The sequence below is a fragment of the Nicotiana tabacum genome, chromosome 1 (genome assembly GCF_000715075.1).
Source record: "Nicotiana tabacum cultivar K326 chromosome 1, ASM71507v2, whole genome shotgun sequence".
Taxonomy (NCBI): domain Eukaryota; kingdom Viridiplantae; phylum Streptophyta; class Magnoliopsida; order Solanales; family Solanaceae; genus Nicotiana; species Nicotiana tabacum.
Window position 1 is genome coordinate 75,044,677 of NC_134080.1, and position 19,078 is coordinate 75,063,754.

Consider the following 19,078-nt stretch of genomic DNA (forward strand, 5'->3'; position numbering starts at 1 on the left):
GATGGTATAAAGTGGGATAAGATTTTGGGATTATGTTTATACCTTGTTTGGTTAGAGGTACAAATTTATACCTCCAACCAAACAAAATACAAATATAATCCCACTTGTTATGATTTTTTCTCATAAGAAGTTAATGAGGGAGGCATGGGATGTACACATTTCCTTTTAGTTTTACCTGATCTTTGTCCTTTGCTAGTTTTAACAGGACAGATGGAGGTGAAGTTGAATATTCTGTGATGCACATTAGATAAGGTCAGGATGGCCGAGTGGTCTAAGGCGCCAGACTCAAGTTCTGGTCCTCGTGAGAGGGCGTGGGTTCAAATCCCACTTCTGACATCATTTTGTTATTTTCTTTTTACTACGTTTCCTTTTGTTTGTTATTGTTATATTTTGTTATTAGAGGTTGATGATTCAGCCTAAGCTACAATCAACAAACTCCATTTTGTCAAAAGAAATAGTCGTTCGTGTTATAAGTTTATTTCAGCATGTATACTTATAGAACTCAACTAGCATAGTAGCAAAGTCCTTTTGTCCTCGAAATCCGTTATTGGTAGATGGTTCTAAATAAATCACTATTTGTTTTACTTAGAACGAGTCACGCTTTGGTAATGGATTTTCCCTCACTATTTCTTCTTCGTATTGAAAATGCGATCTTCCAGCAAATCTGTAAGTTGCAACATATTTCTCTCGGAAGCATTGGGGTTTCGACTAATCGGCTTCGCGCTGCCTTAGACTTATTGAAAAGGAAAACGCTCCCTATCAAAAAAAATTTCCATTCCCAGAGCTCGAACTTGAGACTCTGATTAAGGTGAAACGTTGTTATCCATCCAATGCCTCAAAGTGATACAACTTCACATGATTTTTTACTTATTGACTTGATCAAGATCCTTCTTTCTGTAAAAGAACTTCTCATTTAGGAACTGAAGACCATACAAACTTGTAGTTAATTGGAAGAAAGATTCAAATCAAAAGAAAACAAAAGCTAATATTTTGCTCCTGCTGCAGAGGAATTTGGTGCCAAAGTCTGCATTTGTAGAAACCTAGTGGCCATATGTTATTTTACTCAAATTTCAAAGCATTTGAGAGATTGCATTTTTGGTCCCCGAGACTCTAATAATATCCACCTAAAGACATTTATCTTTCGATTAATTGAATTAAATGTTTCTGACCCTTGCACAACTGGAATCTCGTAACTTTTTCTGAACTGTGTGACATTATCTAGCATGCTAATAGAGTTATTCTTGTACATGGACAAATTGTTCACTCATATTTCTGAGCAAGTGTGGACGAGTATAAGCGAAATTACATAATCATAGAGTGTATAGGTAAATAAGTAGCCACCATATCAATGCCCATATTTTGTGATAGAAATAGATTTCTTGCATCTTAGAGATAGTTTGGTTGATGGTATTCACATAAAATAATAAAGTGTTTGGTTGGTTGCATATGATAAAGGAGGAGAGTGAATAATACGGTGGACAAGATTCAAGAGAGTAAAAGTGAATAATGGATAAGGCTAGACAAATTGGAAAATCTACATCTACATCTACATATATAATAAAGCTGGGTTTTGAATATCTGATAAGCCAGTACTTCTATTTATCTATTTTCTTAGATTTTTGCCCTTTTTCATCTTATTTAAGTGCTCTAAATAAATTTTTAAAAAAGCCAATGGTCACCACAATTATAACCATATTAATTACGCCTCTTCGGCTTCTCCGTGGTAAAAACTCATTCTTAATACACATCTCATTCACACATTACATCTTTTTCTATTACAACCAGAGGTAAATATTTTTGCATAATAACACTTCTCATCGTCTTCCTTCTCTCACTTTCAACGATAAATTAAATCTCCTCCGTTTTATTTACTTCTTCCTCCAAATCCACAAGTTTCCTTCCATGGACCCGTGCTTCACTGGTAAGTGTTTGATTACCATCGAGTATGACTGCATCTGTGTGGAGTATGAAGCCCTTGTATTTTGTATATCTTTTTACCTGTCAATGTTTCGGACGTTAATAAATGGTTAATTCTCTTTCTTCCCTCTTATACAGTTTTTTTTTTTTTTTGGTTCTACATGATATGATGATCGACCTTTGAAAATTAATAGCCAAGCACTGCTGAGGTGAATACCTTTTTTTGTCGTACCTTAATTATAAAAATATTTTGTAACCATTGTAGTATATGATATTGTTCTAAGCATTCAATTTCTTTTTTTCTATTGTGAACTAATTACAACTTTATTGATATTTTGTTGATTTTGAATTATTTTGTTTTGTTGATGTCACCATCTTTGGTTAAGAAACCTTAATAATTAGGTCATAATGCAATTGAGACCTAAATCTTAGAATTCCCACGAGCCACTATATCGTCAGTTTCTTATAATCAATTTTAAGAAAAAAAAACTCAGTTATTGTTTTCTTTATTCTGTAATAATAATTTTTACCGGTAGTTAATAGTTTCATTTTGTGCGGAATTTGCATATCGTAAGGTTCATCAAGTTGATAAAACATGAATAGCTTTACGCAATATGATAACTAGAATCTTAATTATGTTTATGCTTAATGATATTACATGTAAGTTTAATTGATGTTTCAGAAATCTTTATTCACGAAGTTTTATCTGAATTTTTGTTTTTTAATTCTATTGATGCTCCAACTGAAAAGTTTTCTAATCAGTTTTCTTGAATTTGTTTGAGTTTTGTCGCAAGGTCTGGGGGTGTGGTTTTCTCAAATGGTTGGATCAACATGATGAATTGTTCTTGAAGAATTATAGTTTGATACTTTGAAAGACCAGAAAAGGAAAGATAACGCTACTGTCTCCTAGTCAGTTAGTTAGATAGGATATGTATGTCTAAGATACATATTGAATTGTATTGCACATCCTCTTTAGTGTGATGTAATTGTCATTTGTTTATCTTAAGAATTACACAAACTATTTTTTTGTAAATAACACAAACTATTTTTTTGTTTGTAAATATATATGTTAGGAGAAGCGTTTGTCAGGCTTTTCTTTTAAATAGTAGCACTTGAACCGTTACAATATGATGTGCATCAAGAAAAAGGAATAGTCTTATTACTTTCTCAATCAATTGAACTTTGCATGTTTCTGTTAGATTTTGACGATTTTGATATCCTATCGTTTTTGTTGTTGTACTTTTGGCTAAGTTTGTTATAGTTGTGATAAAGTAGTTTATGCCAAAGTTATTGAACAATGTAGTTTACAACTATGTCCCAATTGAGCCATCTTATTTTATTTGGGAATACTATTAAGGTAAGAGTTGAAAATTAATTATACTTGGAAAAGTTCAAGTAAAAGTAACATTTTGAAAGTCATAAATCTTTCTTCCATGAAATGTCGGTCTCATAATAATCAAATATTGAGTAGCAATTTGAATTATGTAGAAAACAATTTTACTTTTGAAACTCCATCAAGTCGGTGGATCTTTTCTTTAAATAAATTTCCAGAGAGAGTGTAGGATCTAAGTAGAGAAAATATGACCATATTTTTTGGACAATCCAAATTATTAAAATAGAATTGAAAAGTGAAGTATTTTTATTTTACTGTATTATATTTCTATTTGACGAGGACTGAATACGCTAATGGGGTGCTTTTATTTGTGATAAGTAACTAGTCCTTAGCTTGGTACCAAATTGTCTCCTTTTTGTCATTTTTTCGTGGATTAATAATTTTGATGTATTTATCGACATTTTAAAATTGAAAACATTTTCAAGTTAGGCAATCATGTCATTTGTACATTGTGTTCTCTTACGGAAATTATTGTTATTTAATTTGATGAGTATGACTTTTAATACCCTTGCTTTTGCATATGGTTATTAAATGAGCTTAAGCCCCTTGAATATTCTCGTGCGATTAGGCTCAGAAACCTTACTAACAATCTCCATAGTCAATAGCAAATATCTATAAAAGACTTAGGTGAGTAGTAAAGACGAATTAAATTTTTAAATCTAATCAATTTATATTTTGAGACAAAAAGAGTTGTTAAAATGTTAAAAATATTTTAATGAATTTGATGAGATTTTTTATAACGGCGCTTCACGCGGACAAATTTACTAGTTAAATTATAAGTTAGGGGTAATATCAATTTCTTGCCTATTTGGTGCATAACGTGTAATAAGACGGAAGGATGAAGGTTAAAATAGGAAAACTAACGAAAATCCACCTGAATAAGAAAAGAACTCGTCCCTCTTTGTCACAGAGACGATCCTTCAATTCTTTTTTATCCCACGAAAGAATAATAATGGCGACGAGCGGCAGAGAAACCCGACGGCGCCGTATTGTGGAACGAGGAAATGACCGATTAGCCCTTATCACCGGCAGGATCCCAACTCTATCATCAGAAACGGAATCGGGATCGGGACCGGGATCGGAATCTCGGCATTCTCACACCGCCTCTTGCCCTCCATGGATTTCTCGCGATCACCTCCCTTCCAATCAATCGTCTCCCGGTACGCACACTAATATTCACATCAATTGTTTGCTTGGTTTCAATTTTTAATTGATTTTTGTACATGTAAAGTGATAATTCAATTTAAATTACTTTTTTCTGTTTTGCTATCAAAAGTTTCTTACTACGAGAAACTGTTTGCAGTTGTCCCTTCGGGGATATAAAATGGGAACGAATTATTTGTAGTTAATTGGTGTATTATGTCCAAAAAAAATAATTAGAATTTTGTGAGTTTATCAATTAGAACGCCTAATCCACCGGGGTACCTACTACTTCCCACTACTTCCCACCAGCACAAGTAGCGAGTAATTCTGCCGAGCTTAGGCATTTGCCTCCACTGATAGAATTTTTTGAGTTTATAGAAGCTTCTAGAAGATTACAATTAAAGGAAGAAGTAGAAATCGATGCACGGTAAAACTAGCAATGTTGGTGTGTGTGTGTGTATATATATACATATATATGTGGCCCCTTGGAAAATGGTCCGATAGATTCTTAGGTCAAGGCGGGTCTCAAGTTCATGTCATTGAAGTATAGTAACATGATAAACTTTTTTTTCTTTTTTGAGAAATGAAATCATTTTATTGCATATCCGGCGAAACGGTGTTAACATTACTTAGTTTATATCCAATTTATGTTGATAGTATGTAAATATTGAAACTATACTCCTGCCACGGATTGGATTGAAATGGGTCGGTGTCAATTGTCATTAAGAGACATCGCTTAAAGCGATGAAACTATGTTAAGCAAGGAGTTATCTCTTTATGAGTGAATCAATGCGCTTTCAAAAAATGACACGCAAAAAATTCTCAACGGGAAGTGGTTGGTTCTTTAAATCTCAATTTTGAAGAGTTGGATTCATATCTGCATTTTTGTATGCAGGATAATGAAATTAGTTATTTTAGTTACAATTTGATTATTGTAGGACTAAATTCATTTGTGTTTGATATTTTCTATTTTCTGTAAATGGAGCATTTCATCTCAAAGAAGCGTACTTCTTCATTTTTCTTCCTCCCATGGACGTCGCCACTATTTTGCAGTTTTCTCTGGACAATTCATAGCATTTCATCTCAAAGAAGCGTGCACCTTTACTTCTTGCTCTTTTTGCTTCCTCCCATGGACCTCGCCCTTTTTTGTGCTTTTCTCTTTTGAAAAGCTGGTTTTTGTTGTATGCTCTTATCTATTGACATAAGAAGAATCCCAGTAATTACTCCAATATTCTTCAAGATAGTGCTAAGACGAGGGCTTTACAAGAGGAAGGTAATTTTTATAAACAAGAAATAGAATGTATGTTGTGGTTAACAGGTGCAGAATATTGCTTGAATCATGTTATTTATGCTTCATCCTTCCCAGATCACCTGATTTGCCAAGGCTCAATTTTGAAAATTTTGGTGCTTATTTGCCTACTTTTTTTAAAAAAAAAGTTTGGATAATGGATACCTAATACTCCCTCCATCCCAATTTATGTGTCATACTTTCCTTTTTAGTCTATTCTAAAAAGAATGTCATACTTTCCTTATTTAGAAACAATTTAACTTTAAAATTCATATTGTACCCTTGAGGAGATGATTGAAAGTCACACAAATAATTATGACTTGTTTTGGACCACAAGTTTTAAAGTTTTCCTTTCTTTTTTCGTGTCGAGTCAAACACCGCCACATAAATGGGATGTAGGGGGTAAGTAACAATATATAGATTCTTTCACAGCAAAAATTCTAAAGATATGTGTAAAAAACTATGGTCCAAGATAAATAGGTTTTATAATTGAGAAGCTAAAGAAGACATTCAATTAGTCCTCGTGTTGCATCCCTATTTTTGTATTTTTACTGTATCAGCGTGATACTGTTTTTGATAAAATCTTCACCTTATAAAAAAAAGCGAGCATTGATGGTGAGGTTTCCTGTTATAGTACCTTTAATGCTGGATATTTGAAGAACTATTGGAAATGCATCTATGGAAAGTTTCCTTGATTCACAACTAGACTTAGAAACAAGTATAAATCATGGCATATTTGGAGGTAATGAAAGTCAGTACCCAGACTTCTAAATTAGACAAATTATGACATGGATAAAATTATGACAATTGGACCAGTCTCTTCTGTGATTTCTTGCCAATAACTTTTCGTTTTAGAATTCTGATTTTGTCCGATTGGAAGGAATGAGTATGTGAGCTTGGTGAGAGTTATGTCGTGATGCTGTGGGCTAGTGCTTGTGTTATTAGTATTATACTTTCTTTTTCGATAAAGGATAGTGCTCATTATACTTGTCACTCATTTATTGCTACTTCACAGTTTCTATTAGTGGGAGTGGGGCTTCTGGACCATTTTTGCCCGATAATGACCGTGGAATTGAGCCTGGTGAGCATAATGAGTCTGATGGCAAAAGCAGAACAACTCCATTCATGCGAAAATGTGAGTCGAACATTGAAACCTCAAGTGCACCTGCCTTGGATCTTGATGGCAAAGAGCAGTTATTTCCGGATTCATCTCCTGTGAATCCTCCATGCCTTTCTGCTTCTGAGGGGGGTCAATTTTTTAAACTGAAGAGCAACTATCACAATATTTTCGCCCCAAATAAAATCAGTTCTGCAATTGTTGCTTCTGAGAGTATTCGCCTCAACTTTTCTCTTGTGGCTGCCATTTTGGTTCTTGTGTCCTATAACAGCCACTTCTTCAACGTGGTCATATTCTTTAGACCTCTTCTGCTGCTGTTGTTGACCAACATATCGATTGTTATTGCACGCCTTCTCGTAGAAGAAGCAGGGTCCCAAAGGAATCAAAAAGCGGCAAACAGTATCCCTACTGCTGGTATGGTTGATCAAATTGGGAAGGCTCTGGAGCTGGGATTGTTATTGCAAAACATTATGAATGCACTGTTCATGGATTGTAGTATCTACTCAATAACAGTCGTATGTGGCCTTTCAATAATCCAAAAGCTTGGCTGGTAAAGTTTTTTTCCTGGCTGGAGGATCTAAGAGGTGTATCATCTTAACAAGTTTGTTTTGTCTGTTTTTGCCCTTGTGTTGCTAACTTATTTTGAGAAACATTTTGCTTCTTTTCATTCTTAATATTCGGCCTCCCTACTGCCCTACCCCCAAAAAGATGGTGATAGAAGTTGTCTTCATATCCAATTTTGTAGCTTCACCAGACGAAAAAATCGACTTATGTAGATGTTTTCGAGTTTTAAAAGTATTTTTGTGAGATTGTGCCACATTATAGCAAAAGATTTCCTGTATTCTTTTCTTATGGTTTCATAGGAGTTTTGTCAAGATGCAATCATCAAAAGGGCAGGGGATTTGTAACAAATGCGGGGGAATGTTTGTCCTTAACATTGAATTTTCAGACAACTTATCATTCACACGTAATGGAAGCCATGTGCACCTTGACATTAATACTGATGTTTACTACAAACAGCCGAAACAAGAACACATCCCAAGAGGTGAATGCTTTCCTAGGCATGTGTCGTGTATACATTTATCACTTGAAAAATGCACATGTAGAAGTACAGATCTAAATAGCTGAGTAATTTCTCAAGGAAGTGGAATGTCCAAACGGAAAAAAACAAGTGGTACAAATCATATTAAACCTTAAACAAGAATAAGAAGATATGGCTCATAGCCTCATATTGACAGCTTTCTTTCAAAGTCAAAATTGCAATGTGACTTAAGCTGTCAGCTAATGTATCAACTACGCCATCTGCGTTGCTTTGATGTAAAGGCCTAGAGGTCTTGCCTCCATCTGAGAATGGATTTGAATCATCAACATGAAAAAAATCTCGGCCACATTATTGAATTCTCTATGTTGCCAGGGTTACACTTTGGAAAGTTTTTGTAGTATGATATAATAAACAAAATATTCTTTGTTTATAAGCCCAATAGCAACTCTTTATTCCCAACGGTTTACCCCTTGTTTTCATTTGGGAAAGCTTCCAATTAAAAGGTGAAATTCCAGCCATTATTTCAAGATGATTTTTTTTTTAGTATGTTGCTCATATTTTATTATTCTATATTTGGTTTTGCCTGACAATCTTTATCAACCATTTATGTAACACTGGCCTCCAAGTAAAGAAAAACCGGAAATAGAGCCGTCAATATGGGCTTGGCCCGTTGGTCCACCCCACCCCACCCCGTAATTTAGCAGGGCTGAGCAAGAATTTTTGGAGCCCATTTAAAAATGAGGCTTTTAAGCCCGGCCCGAGTAAGCCTGTGACCCGTAATGTCGACCCGTGGGCCTAATAAAAATACGAATTTAAAATATGAAAAGTATAAGACAAAAAATAACAAGAAGAGTATCCCAAACTTAAAGTTTATTAAGCTCATCATATTAAAAGATCAAAGTCTTAAAACGTTAAAATTTAATTATTCTCAATATTTAACTAATTAATATTGCATACGAATTGTAGATGTAGAAGAAAGTGAAGATGTTAAGACAACCTTTCATAAGCGGATTCAAATGTGTTTGATGAAGATGATGTGTTAGATATTCCATAAGCGTCATGGGCGTTCTCTTGAATAATTTGTTTTGAGTTTTGGCTTTTAATGAATTAAATATAGTCTTGTTTTTTACTTTTTTTTAGTATTTATTATGATATATTAGAACCGTATAAGAAGTTATTAAGTTTTGTGAAATTTTTCCAATAAGATTTTTTTAACTTTTATTTTTTTTTTAGTTTAGAAATTAAAGAAAAAAATATAAAATTATATTTTTAAAAATGATGGCCCGGCCTGTGGGGGCCCGTAACCCATATAGGGCTGGGGTGGGCTGATTATTATAAGGTCCATCAAAATGGTGGGCTAGCCCAACCCAACCCGTCAATTGCTAAAGCCCACGTAGGCTGGGCTGGGCTAGTCCGACCCGGCCCATATTGACAGCTCTATTGATAATTGTAAACTTAATGCCCGTTTGGACATAACAAATTTTTTCCTTGTTCTCAAAAAATTTCACTTTTTTTGGCCAAAGAATCACATTTATCTATTTTGTGGTTATTTGACATTTTTTAATTCATTTATATAACTAAAAAGCTTTACTAAACGTCTCCATATGAAAAGTCGCACTAACCGTTTTGCCTCTATTAGTAATAAAGACTAATTAATTTATAGATAACCGTTTTTATCCTCAAACTTGTATCGCAAAGTCACTTTTAAAATTATCTTAATTACACCTACATCTCCTCTTCTCCATAGTAATTACATCAATTGAATTGAAAGTTGGTTGATAAATTCAGTATCCAAATTGAAACCAATTGCAGCAAAAGATACTACTACTGTATCTCAAATAAGAGAGAACGAAAAGATTAAAAACACATAAAAGTATCATAGTTGTTGCCCCTTCTGATTCGCAGCGTCGATGCGTATTTGCTTAGCAGTTTCCACTGATACTCTCTATCTACATAAGATTTTGTGATCAGCCTGCGTTTTGATAATTGTTGTCCCACAAAGTGTTACTGCATTTCTCAAAAAGATTAAATTTTCTATTATTGTATAAATCATTCACTATGTTCTCTAACACTTTCTTTTTTCTAGGTGCGAAATGAGAGAGGCATATACAACTTAAAAAAATTCTCATTATTTTGCTTTTTCTATTTTCCTTCCGAAGTTTATGTGAAGCTAAAAACAATAAGAATGAGAAAAATTATAGATATTTTGTTGTTTATTTGAAGGAGCAAAGTTGAAGTGGGATCACTAAATTGCAAGAAAAGATGGAAAACAATAATTTTCTCACAAATTTACTCACTTTTCGTGACAATAGCTACTGACTATTGAGGGTTTACAATGCGGCCATTGGATTGATCTCTTAAGCAAAAATCGGTTGTTTATTTAATACTCCAGTAGTAATCACATTTTGGACTTCTCTCTTCTTCTTCTTCTTCTTCTTCTTTTTCTTCTTTTTTTTTTTTTTTTTTGTTATTTGGATGTCCTCGAAGGGACACGACTCATGGAGTTGTCACATTAGTTGAAATGAGTTTAGGTACTCTTCTATATGAATAATTGTATAGCTATACTGATAATTCAAAATTAATGAAGTTTGTGTAAATTTGAATTTATTTTTATGGGTGATATGTAGTTGAAAATATACCATTTGGAACCAGCATGTCTTTACATATAAAGAGGCTATATTCTTGAGTCCGGAAACTTAAGAACTATTGTGGAATCTTAAAGAAGACAAAGTCGTAGGCTTCTCAACAACATGTTACTTATATCATAGTTGAAATTTGTTTTGTGGGCGTAAAGTCGTCCCTCCTTGTCCAATGACCACTAAAAAGCATTTTTGTAAGAAACAATACAGGTATAGTTTTTTTCAATGGTTTTATCTCTGGTGCATTATGTCAATTTATGTTGGTGATTGTTGTACAAAAACATTCATTATGTGACTATTGAAGCGTAGGGATAAGTTTGTAAACAACGATTAAACCAGCATTTTTTTCTCATTTTTTTGCCATTATCTTTTTTCTTTTTCCCTATTTTTTCCATTGATATGATCATAAGTTAGAAAAAATAGAATTTAATTTGTAACAGATTTTATATGGACATTTATCTTCAGAAGTTCACTTCCCAGCAATCAAATTTTTAAGAATGCTTAATTTGAGATATACTAGAGCTGGTTTTTTAGCCAGCAAAGTTGATATGTTGAGATATCTTTGCTATTCACACTATTGAGGAAGAAGGTAGTTAAAATAAATTGATGTGAAAACGCTCTAAGAATATTATTGTTCTTGCCTTTTAATTGAGATACTACTAATATAATTTCGTGAACAAAAAATATATATAACTTGAATGTTGAAATAAAAAAAAAATAAAAAATCAAAGAGGAACTAGAATAAATTCTTTTCCTTCTCCTATTTCTTGATTCTTTGCCTCTCTGATGCTTGGATTTTTTTTTTTGAATGAACTATTTTTTTCAATTTATTGGATTGGCGATGAGAACATTGAAAGAGAAAGAAGCAGACTTCTTGGGAATTTTGCACAGAGTTAGGAGGAGAAATTGGATATTGTAAATACTATAAAGAAGGGAGCAAAATATTTTATTTTACATCTATACATTTATGATGTATGAAAATTTATTTACAATATCATGTCATATTTATCTATTATAGTAAATAAGCAAATAATATATTAATTTTTTTTTAATATTAAATCGCATGTAAATATGTATATAACTTAAACTGCAATTATTTGAAGTAACTGTGGAAAGGGAAAAAATAAATTTATCGAGAATAGTAGAGATTTAAAGAGTTTTCAAGAATAGATGAATTAAGAGGAGGGAAGAGAAAAGAAATCAATAATGATCGTGCAGATTCAATGACTTTTCTAGAATAGGAGAATTGGTAATGAGTTTAAAAAATATATTCAGAGAAGAAAAGAAGAATAATCAAAGGAAGAAGTTGAAAAAAGGAAAAGGAATAAGAAAACAAATAAATATTGGAAATACAATTCAATGAACAGACATCACAACTTTAGACGTCACTCTTTTGTTTATTTTTTTAGTTGCGTTGCATTCATTTCAAGTTTTATGATTTGAATAGAAGATTCTTTTTTTTAAAGGAAAACTAAAGCTGTGCTATCTAATGAAAGAATAGGCATGTTTTAGATATGTATTAGACTAAGGAAATAATAAGGTGCACATAAACACACATATATAAGTGAAAAAATTGCTTATAATTCTTTATTTTTTTTAAAAAGTCAGTTTATGAAAGATGTTGTCCATTTAACCTCAATCAATATATATATAATTTATTTTTTATTTATATATGTACACCATTTATCTCTTTTATTTTAATTAAATTAATATTTTTATAACGGCGTGAAGCACGGATTAATTCACTAGTTATATAAGAAAATCAGATCATTCGGAAAGGTGAAGTATTAATCTCACATAGAAAGAATGTAAAGCAATTCATTAAACAATATAATTGCATCATCTCGTCATCTCTAAGTAACTTGATTCATAACGTAGGATATTGAAATTATAATTCTTCTCTGTCCCTCAAACGAATTATAAGTATCAATGAATATGATAAAGATTGGATATCCGAAGAAATCGGAAGAGCAACTCCTAGTTGGAATTTATTCTTCGCTACTTTCTATTGTACATGTTTGCACGCATGTCTCTGAGTCAATCATAACAAAACTATTGAAATAGCTGTAGCATTTCTCCTTATTATATGAAGAATTAAGAATAGCACCTTTACTAGGCTTGCTATCAAAGTAGATAAGTTTACACAAAGCCAGATGCAAGCAAAATTCATGTTACTCTAGCCAGTCAGGAATACAAAACATTCTAGGACCAAAAAAGAAGCCCTTCAATATCAGGAAGCAGCTCAGAAACCTACAACATTTTGTCGCTTGAATGCTTTCAAGCATTGGCAACCATCCCTTCTTGGAAGTCAGATTGTAGGTTTCCTTCAGAATCTGCTTTTAGCTCGGATTTGGGTGACCAACCATACATCTTTCTCCTGGCTTCCCTACGGGCTGCTCGTTCTTCCAACTTTACTTCCCTAAACTGCTCTTCAAGTTTTGCTTCATCTTCAGGTGTAAAGAATACTACCTCCATTTTACCAAGCTCCTCGTACAACTTCTCAATCTTAGCTTTCCAGAAGAGGCCTAATTCAGTGTCCATCTCGTGGTAAGGTGTCTTCAGCAGGTACTCATCAATACCACCTGCCTTGTCAATACATCGAAGGGCATGAGTTGTCACCTTCACACGAATATGACGATCTAGGATATAGCTGAAAAGCCGTTTCTCTTGCACATTAGGCTTCCAATTCCTCCTCGACCTGTTCATAAACAATCACAGTTTTATTTTTTAGAAAGTAAACAATAGCAGTTTGTTATGATTCACCACATAAGATCGGAATCAAACTGCAGATAAAAATTGACTTATGTTTTCTATCTATGGGACCAAGAGAAGCTAGAAACAACAATGATCCAAAGGCGGCGGAGACTACACATTTACCAGCATTTGCAAGCCAACTAAAATTTTTAGAGCTTAGGCAATTATATTTGAATTTAGTGATAACCAGGTTAAATTTCCCCAAAAGAAACTGAACACTCGTTATCTCTCTTGCTAAACCAATTCAATAGTCATAAACAATCACAGTTTTAATCTTTTGAGAAAGTAAACAATCGCAGTTTATTATGATTCACCACATAAGATCGGAAGCAAACTGCAGATAAAAATGGAACCTTATGTTTTCTATCTTTGGGACTAGAAACAACTATGATCCAAAGGCAGCAGAGACTATGCATATACCAGCATTTGGAAGCCAACTAAAAGTTTAAAGAACTATAGTCTATAGGCAATTTAATTTGAATTTAGTGATAACCAGGTTAAATTTCTCCAAACTGAACACTTATTGTCTCCCTCGCTAATCCAATTCTCCATAATATCCTTTAGTTCAGTTTTTTTTTTTTTTTTGGATGAAGTAGTTCAGGAAAAATAACATCAGAATATCAGAAGAATCATTCGTACAGATAAGATACAGGTACTGAATGCCAACAAAGCATTGCTATTAAGCCAGAACCTAGAGCTAAAAAAGCAACAACTACACCTCAATCCCAAGGGTTCAACTATATGAATCATCACTATCCATGTCGCTCCATTTAGATCTGTCTCAATCCAATATTCAACCATTTAGGTTCTCTACAATTCATATTGGCATACAAATCTCTAACAATATTAAGCGAATCCTAGTGAACAATAGACTAAGGTTATACTTTTTCATCACAACACAATGTTTCGTCTCTTAGGGTATCATCCACCACTGCTACACTTGATGGTGACTGAATTTCTTCGCTTATTAGCAAGAAAGCATGTCCTGAACCTTCTCTAATATCTTCTCTTATCTGGAATACTTTATCTACCTAAACTGGATAACCAATTTAGTAACAGAAATACTTTGCTCATGCAGCCCAATAAGGAAGAACGGGATTGAAAAGTGCTTTTGCTGGGCAATGCATTTTTGTCATCACCCTAACTATTTTCTTCTTTCTTTCCGCAAAAATGGACTTTGGTCATACCCTTTTCCTTTTCGATAGGTGAAACACCTCAAAAGACAACTCACCAACTTGCAACTCCCACATAAACGTAAAATATTGATGCTCATTCTTGAGAGTTTAGATGTGAACCTTACATTGTACCAATTTGTATCAGAGAGGAAAAAGTGGAAGTTACAACATAGTTTGGTCTTTATCTTTTTAATGACAGAAGAGTAAAAAGTACATACATTAGTGATTTCAGATAATATCTTATAGTCAAGTATCCAGATGAATGACAAAAAAATTTCTTCACAATAGAATTCTGAGCCTTTTTCTTTTTCAAACCTTATGTGAATTGCTTCCCTTGACCCGAGGGTCTGTCGGAAACAACCTCTCTACCTTCGCGAGGGAGGAGTAAGGTCCGTACACATTCCCTCCCCAGACCCCAGACTACGGGAATAAACTAGGTATGTTGGTGTTGTACTGTTTAATAGAATTCGCCTATCCAAGACAAACATTTTTTTTTAATTTAGGAATAAAGGTATGCAAAGGAAGGAAAAATACTAATATGACAGAACCACCAATTTGCTCAAACAATTACTTTCTTGAGTTTTGGCCATGTCCAGGTATATCAGTGTTATCAAAGGCGCGCTTAAGCCCTGAAGCGAGGCTCAAAACATATTGAGCGTTTCGCCTCGCTTAGTGGGCGCTCTAGCATTGTCATCAAAGCTTTAAGGCATACTTTTCCTTGCCAATGAGCGTAATCTTGAAGAGGCCATACTAAACCATTGATATTTCACTTTATTGTAATTTTCTTCAATTTCTTAGTCCATATATTTGGTATTCATGCTTATAGATATTAGTTTTGGACTACACATACATATTTGTAATTTTTCTCCATTTGTGCCTTTCTTCGTTAAAGCCCGTGGTTTATTTGCGCTTAAAGCTCCAACATACCTTAGAGCTTTTTTGCGCTTTTCGCCTTTAATAACACTGAGGTATATGCGAGAATTTGGACAGATCTATACTAGGTTGGATTTTGTCAATTATCTAATGAAAGGGGTAAAAAGAACTGGAAGGAAAAAAATTCTTACAGAAATGTGTTTCACCTGCAAAGGGGAAAAACAAGGTAGAAACTGAAATAAAGCTCAGTGCTAGAACTGGAAGGTAGCATACTGTAGCTAGAAACATTTACATACTTTTGATAATGCTATTAAAATACCTCATTTTGACAAGTAACCATAATCGTTGACTTCTATGACGTTCTAAACAAAATAGGAATGTAATCATCTAAGCAACTCAGGAGAGCTAATTGCAGTCTCTTATTTTTAATCTTCCAGAAATTGGAATACTCGTTTCAAAAGGAACATCATTTTTAAGCTTGAGAAAAGTTACCACACATACTGTGGAGATCTTTTGAAAATGGGAATCAATATGTAGAATTTCAGATATGTTCCCAAGTGCTGACAACAAATGAAACAAGGCACTGCTTCACTTCAATGAGGGTAGCCCTTTGAATATCGATCGGAACATCTTTCCCTCTCCAGGAAAACCTGTTCTTGCATACTTCAGAATAACCCAAAAACATATACTCCCCAAGTTTCATTATATAATGGACCTACGACGTTTGACTAGTCGCTAAAACTAAAAAAAGAAGACTTTTGACACATAAGTAAATGTTATATTACATACTAAATGTACCTCATCATGCCAAGTTATTCCTATAAGAGCATGACACTAAGGGCAAAATGGGGATGTCAAAATTAAAGAATTTCCCAAAAAGTGGGAATATGGAATCTGTATAGGAAGGAACCCCTTCTTTTTGTTTTTGGATAGGGGGTTGTCTGACTCTGTAATTTCCTAGCAGCACTATTTAAGTGCTTTGCTGTTTATATTTATAATTTATTTACTTACCATTTCAAAAAATAAAAAGGTCTGAATCCTTTTGAATGGACCAAAAAAGGAATCAGGAGTGTCATATATAATGGCGCAAAGGGAATGTCAAACTTTGTGAGAATCTCCCTCCCTACATCTCTAGTCCTCTCTAGCTCGCAAGATATAATCTATTCCACCAAATCCTGAACCCAGATTTACTGCACATTTTTTTTTGATAAGGTTTTACTGCACATTATTCAGCAAGTTAAAAAGGTTAGCAGTGGCAGGAGGAGGTTGAAACTTATACTGCATTAGCAGTGGCAGGAGGAGGTTGAAACTTATACTGCAGAAGAAGAGGACGAAGAGATGTTTACACTTTCTTTTTTTTCCTTCTCTTATCCATCCTTCCACTCCCTACAAATTATCTCATTTTTTTGGAAGAAAGAAAGCTTCACTGTATCATCTTAACTAACTTTTGAAAATGAGAAACAGAAATATGGCAAATAGAACACAACAATCAAAGGAGCTAATGTTATAGGCAACTGAATGCAAGTAAAATTGTCACAAACTAGAAGAGGAATGCAGTAAACCCCACCGACACCATTTCCTCCCAAAAAAATCTTTCCAAACGAGAAATACTCCAACAGCAACTTATTTTCCGAGCTTTTTGCTTTTGGGGCTGCGCTGGGAGAAAAAGGAGGGGGTTGTATTTTTTTTCTTATTCCAAGTTAGAACTGAACCTCTTTTTTTATAACCTTTAGAAGTGGACCTCTTAAGAGTACGTAGGCCAAAATTGGTGCTCATCACATTGTCTACAATTCTTTTGCTTGAACATAAAAATAAGAATAAAAGCATAGTTAGTTAGTTACATCCAACCGAGAGGTTGTGAGTTCGAGTCTCCCCAAGAGCAAGGTGGGAAGTTCTTGGAGGGAAGGATGCCGGGGGTCTATTTGGAAACAGTCTCTCTACCCTAGGGTAGGGGTAAGATCTGCGTACACACTACCCTCCCAGACCCCACTAAGTGGGATTATACTGGGTTGTTGTTGTTGTTGTTGTTAGTTAGTTACATCTAAAAAACACTTCTAATAATAAATTCTTATCTAGAGGTTTCACCTTCTGGGAACATGGAAGCACCATGCAGCTCAAAATGAGATCAATTCCAAGTTTTTATCACACATTAACCAAAAAGACCACATATGCCTCACTTTCGCATTATCGAAGCTGCTTAGGCTCGACCAGAACAGTGCTTAAAATAATTTTTGGAGCTTTAAATTGTTTCTTTTTCTTTCTTTGAATAGGTTGGTATTATAAACAGAGGCGGATCAAGGATTTAAATACTATGGGTTCAACTTTTAAGGTTTTTAGCATTGAACTCATTATATTTTCCAAGTTATGAGTTCATATCCACTATTTTTGTAATTTTAATGAATTTTTACATATAAATTGTTACACCGCGTCGAAAGTTATGGGTTCAGTTGAACCCTTTAGTTGTTCACTACATCCGTCTCGGATTGTAAATGACATTCATGATTAGCAGCTAAAAGAAGATTTCCATATTTATGCAGAAAAACAGAAGATGTTTTCAGATAAGTTTTAGCCAAATAGGAGTTCTTGCTTTTAGAACTCAATATATATATAGCAAATCCCAGTTTACCACAATCTTTCTAAAATTCCATGTTTTAGTAAAACTACTTACTCCACTATGTTGACAGACTAGCACCTTACAACAACAACAACTCTGCCGGTGTGCGCTTGCTTACATTGCCGGTCCCAAGCCTGGATAAAAGAGGAGGGTTGTGGTAAGAGGCGGAGGCAGGATTTTATGTTTATGGGTCGTGAACTACACCGAGACTCATAGCTCTTCTTAATTAGTAGTTACTGGGTTCGCATTAGATATTTATACATATTAAATGAATTTTCGAGTACAAATACAGAGTGTAAGAAAAAGCTACTGAGTTCATCCAACCCGTAGCTAATAGGTCTACCTCCGCCCTGGTTGCGTTAGGCTGGCAACTAGCTTAAAACTTTCAAATTCATGATGAATCCGCATAATACAAACTAGCACCTAACTAATTATATTTAAAATTAAAGATGGAAGAACATCTGAGCAAGTTAATCACAGAGTAACCACAAAGGAACTTCTTAAAATCTCATAATTAGCCAATAAATCCGTGGCCTTGTGATAAAATAAAAATGAGGATAAGAAGAGGAGGAAATGACTCACGTATTTCCACCCTTTTCACTGACACGATTACCAAACTGAATATGGCGGCCAGCGAAGAGGCCGCGCTGAGCCCGACCCATCACGACTTTACTCTTTGGTACGCACTTCTCGAGCTGTTGTTTAACTCCAGATGCCAAGTTCTGCTCTCCGCCTATATTCTTCACTAGCTTTTTCATTATTTCTCTTGATCTGAACGCCATTTTCTCCTTTTCCCCTTCACAGTTCAATTTTCGGGGTATAAATCGTCTATGGGTCTAAATTCAAAGGAATTAGAGAATTTTGATGGAATTGGTGCTTTAGGGTTTTAGAGCTGAAACCTGAAAACCCATGATGAAGTGGCTTTAAAATTTAGTTTTTGGCTTAATTTTGTGTTAACATTTTTCAAAATTATGGAGGCCAAAAGTTATTTCTTTTATATTTCTTTTAGGTTAAATGATCTCGTGACCACTTAAACTTGTACCCATTTGTAAAGCCGAGCTTACCGTTTTCCTATTTGAATACTTTGACTTGACAGAATGAATACTAATAAATATATCCAGTA

The 19,078-nt window shown here is 34.1% G+C and overlaps 2 protein-coding genes and 1 non-coding gene across 3 annotated transcripts; 2 read left to right on the forward strand and 1 right to left on the reverse strand.

The window, feature by feature from the left end:
* Window positions 1-252: 252 nt before the first annotated feature.
* TRNAL-CAA (transfer RNA leucine (anticodon CAA)) lies at window positions 253-336 on the forward strand. Its single transcript has one exon. It is a non-coding gene; the product is annotated as a tRNA-Leu (tRNA).
* A 3,864-nt stretch (window positions 337-4,200) lies between these two features.
* LOC107796514 (uncharacterized) lies at window positions 4,201-7,653 on the forward strand. Its single transcript, XM_016619299.2, has 2 exons — window positions 4,201-4,470; window positions 6,757-7,653. Exons 1-2 carry the CDS (start codon window positions 4,263-4,265, stop codon window positions 7,410-7,412), a joined length of 864 nt encoding a protein of 287 aa, XP_016474785.1. The 5' UTR covers window positions 4,201-4,262; the 3' UTR covers window positions 7,413-7,653.
* Window positions 7,654-12,592: 4,939 nt separating this feature from the next.
* LOC107796513 (large ribosomal subunit protein bL28m-like) lies at window positions 12,593-18,869 on the reverse strand. Its single transcript, XM_016619298.2, has 2 exons — window positions 18,538-18,869; window positions 12,593-13,237 (listed from the first exon to the last, which is right to left on the reverse strand). The coding sequence occupies exons 1-2, from the start codon at window positions 18,735-18,737 to the stop codon at window positions 12,817-12,819; spliced, it is 621 nt and encodes a 206-aa protein (XP_016474784.1). The 5' UTR covers window positions 18,738-18,869; the 3' UTR covers window positions 12,593-12,816.
* Window positions 18,870-19,078: the final 209 nt, after the last annotated feature.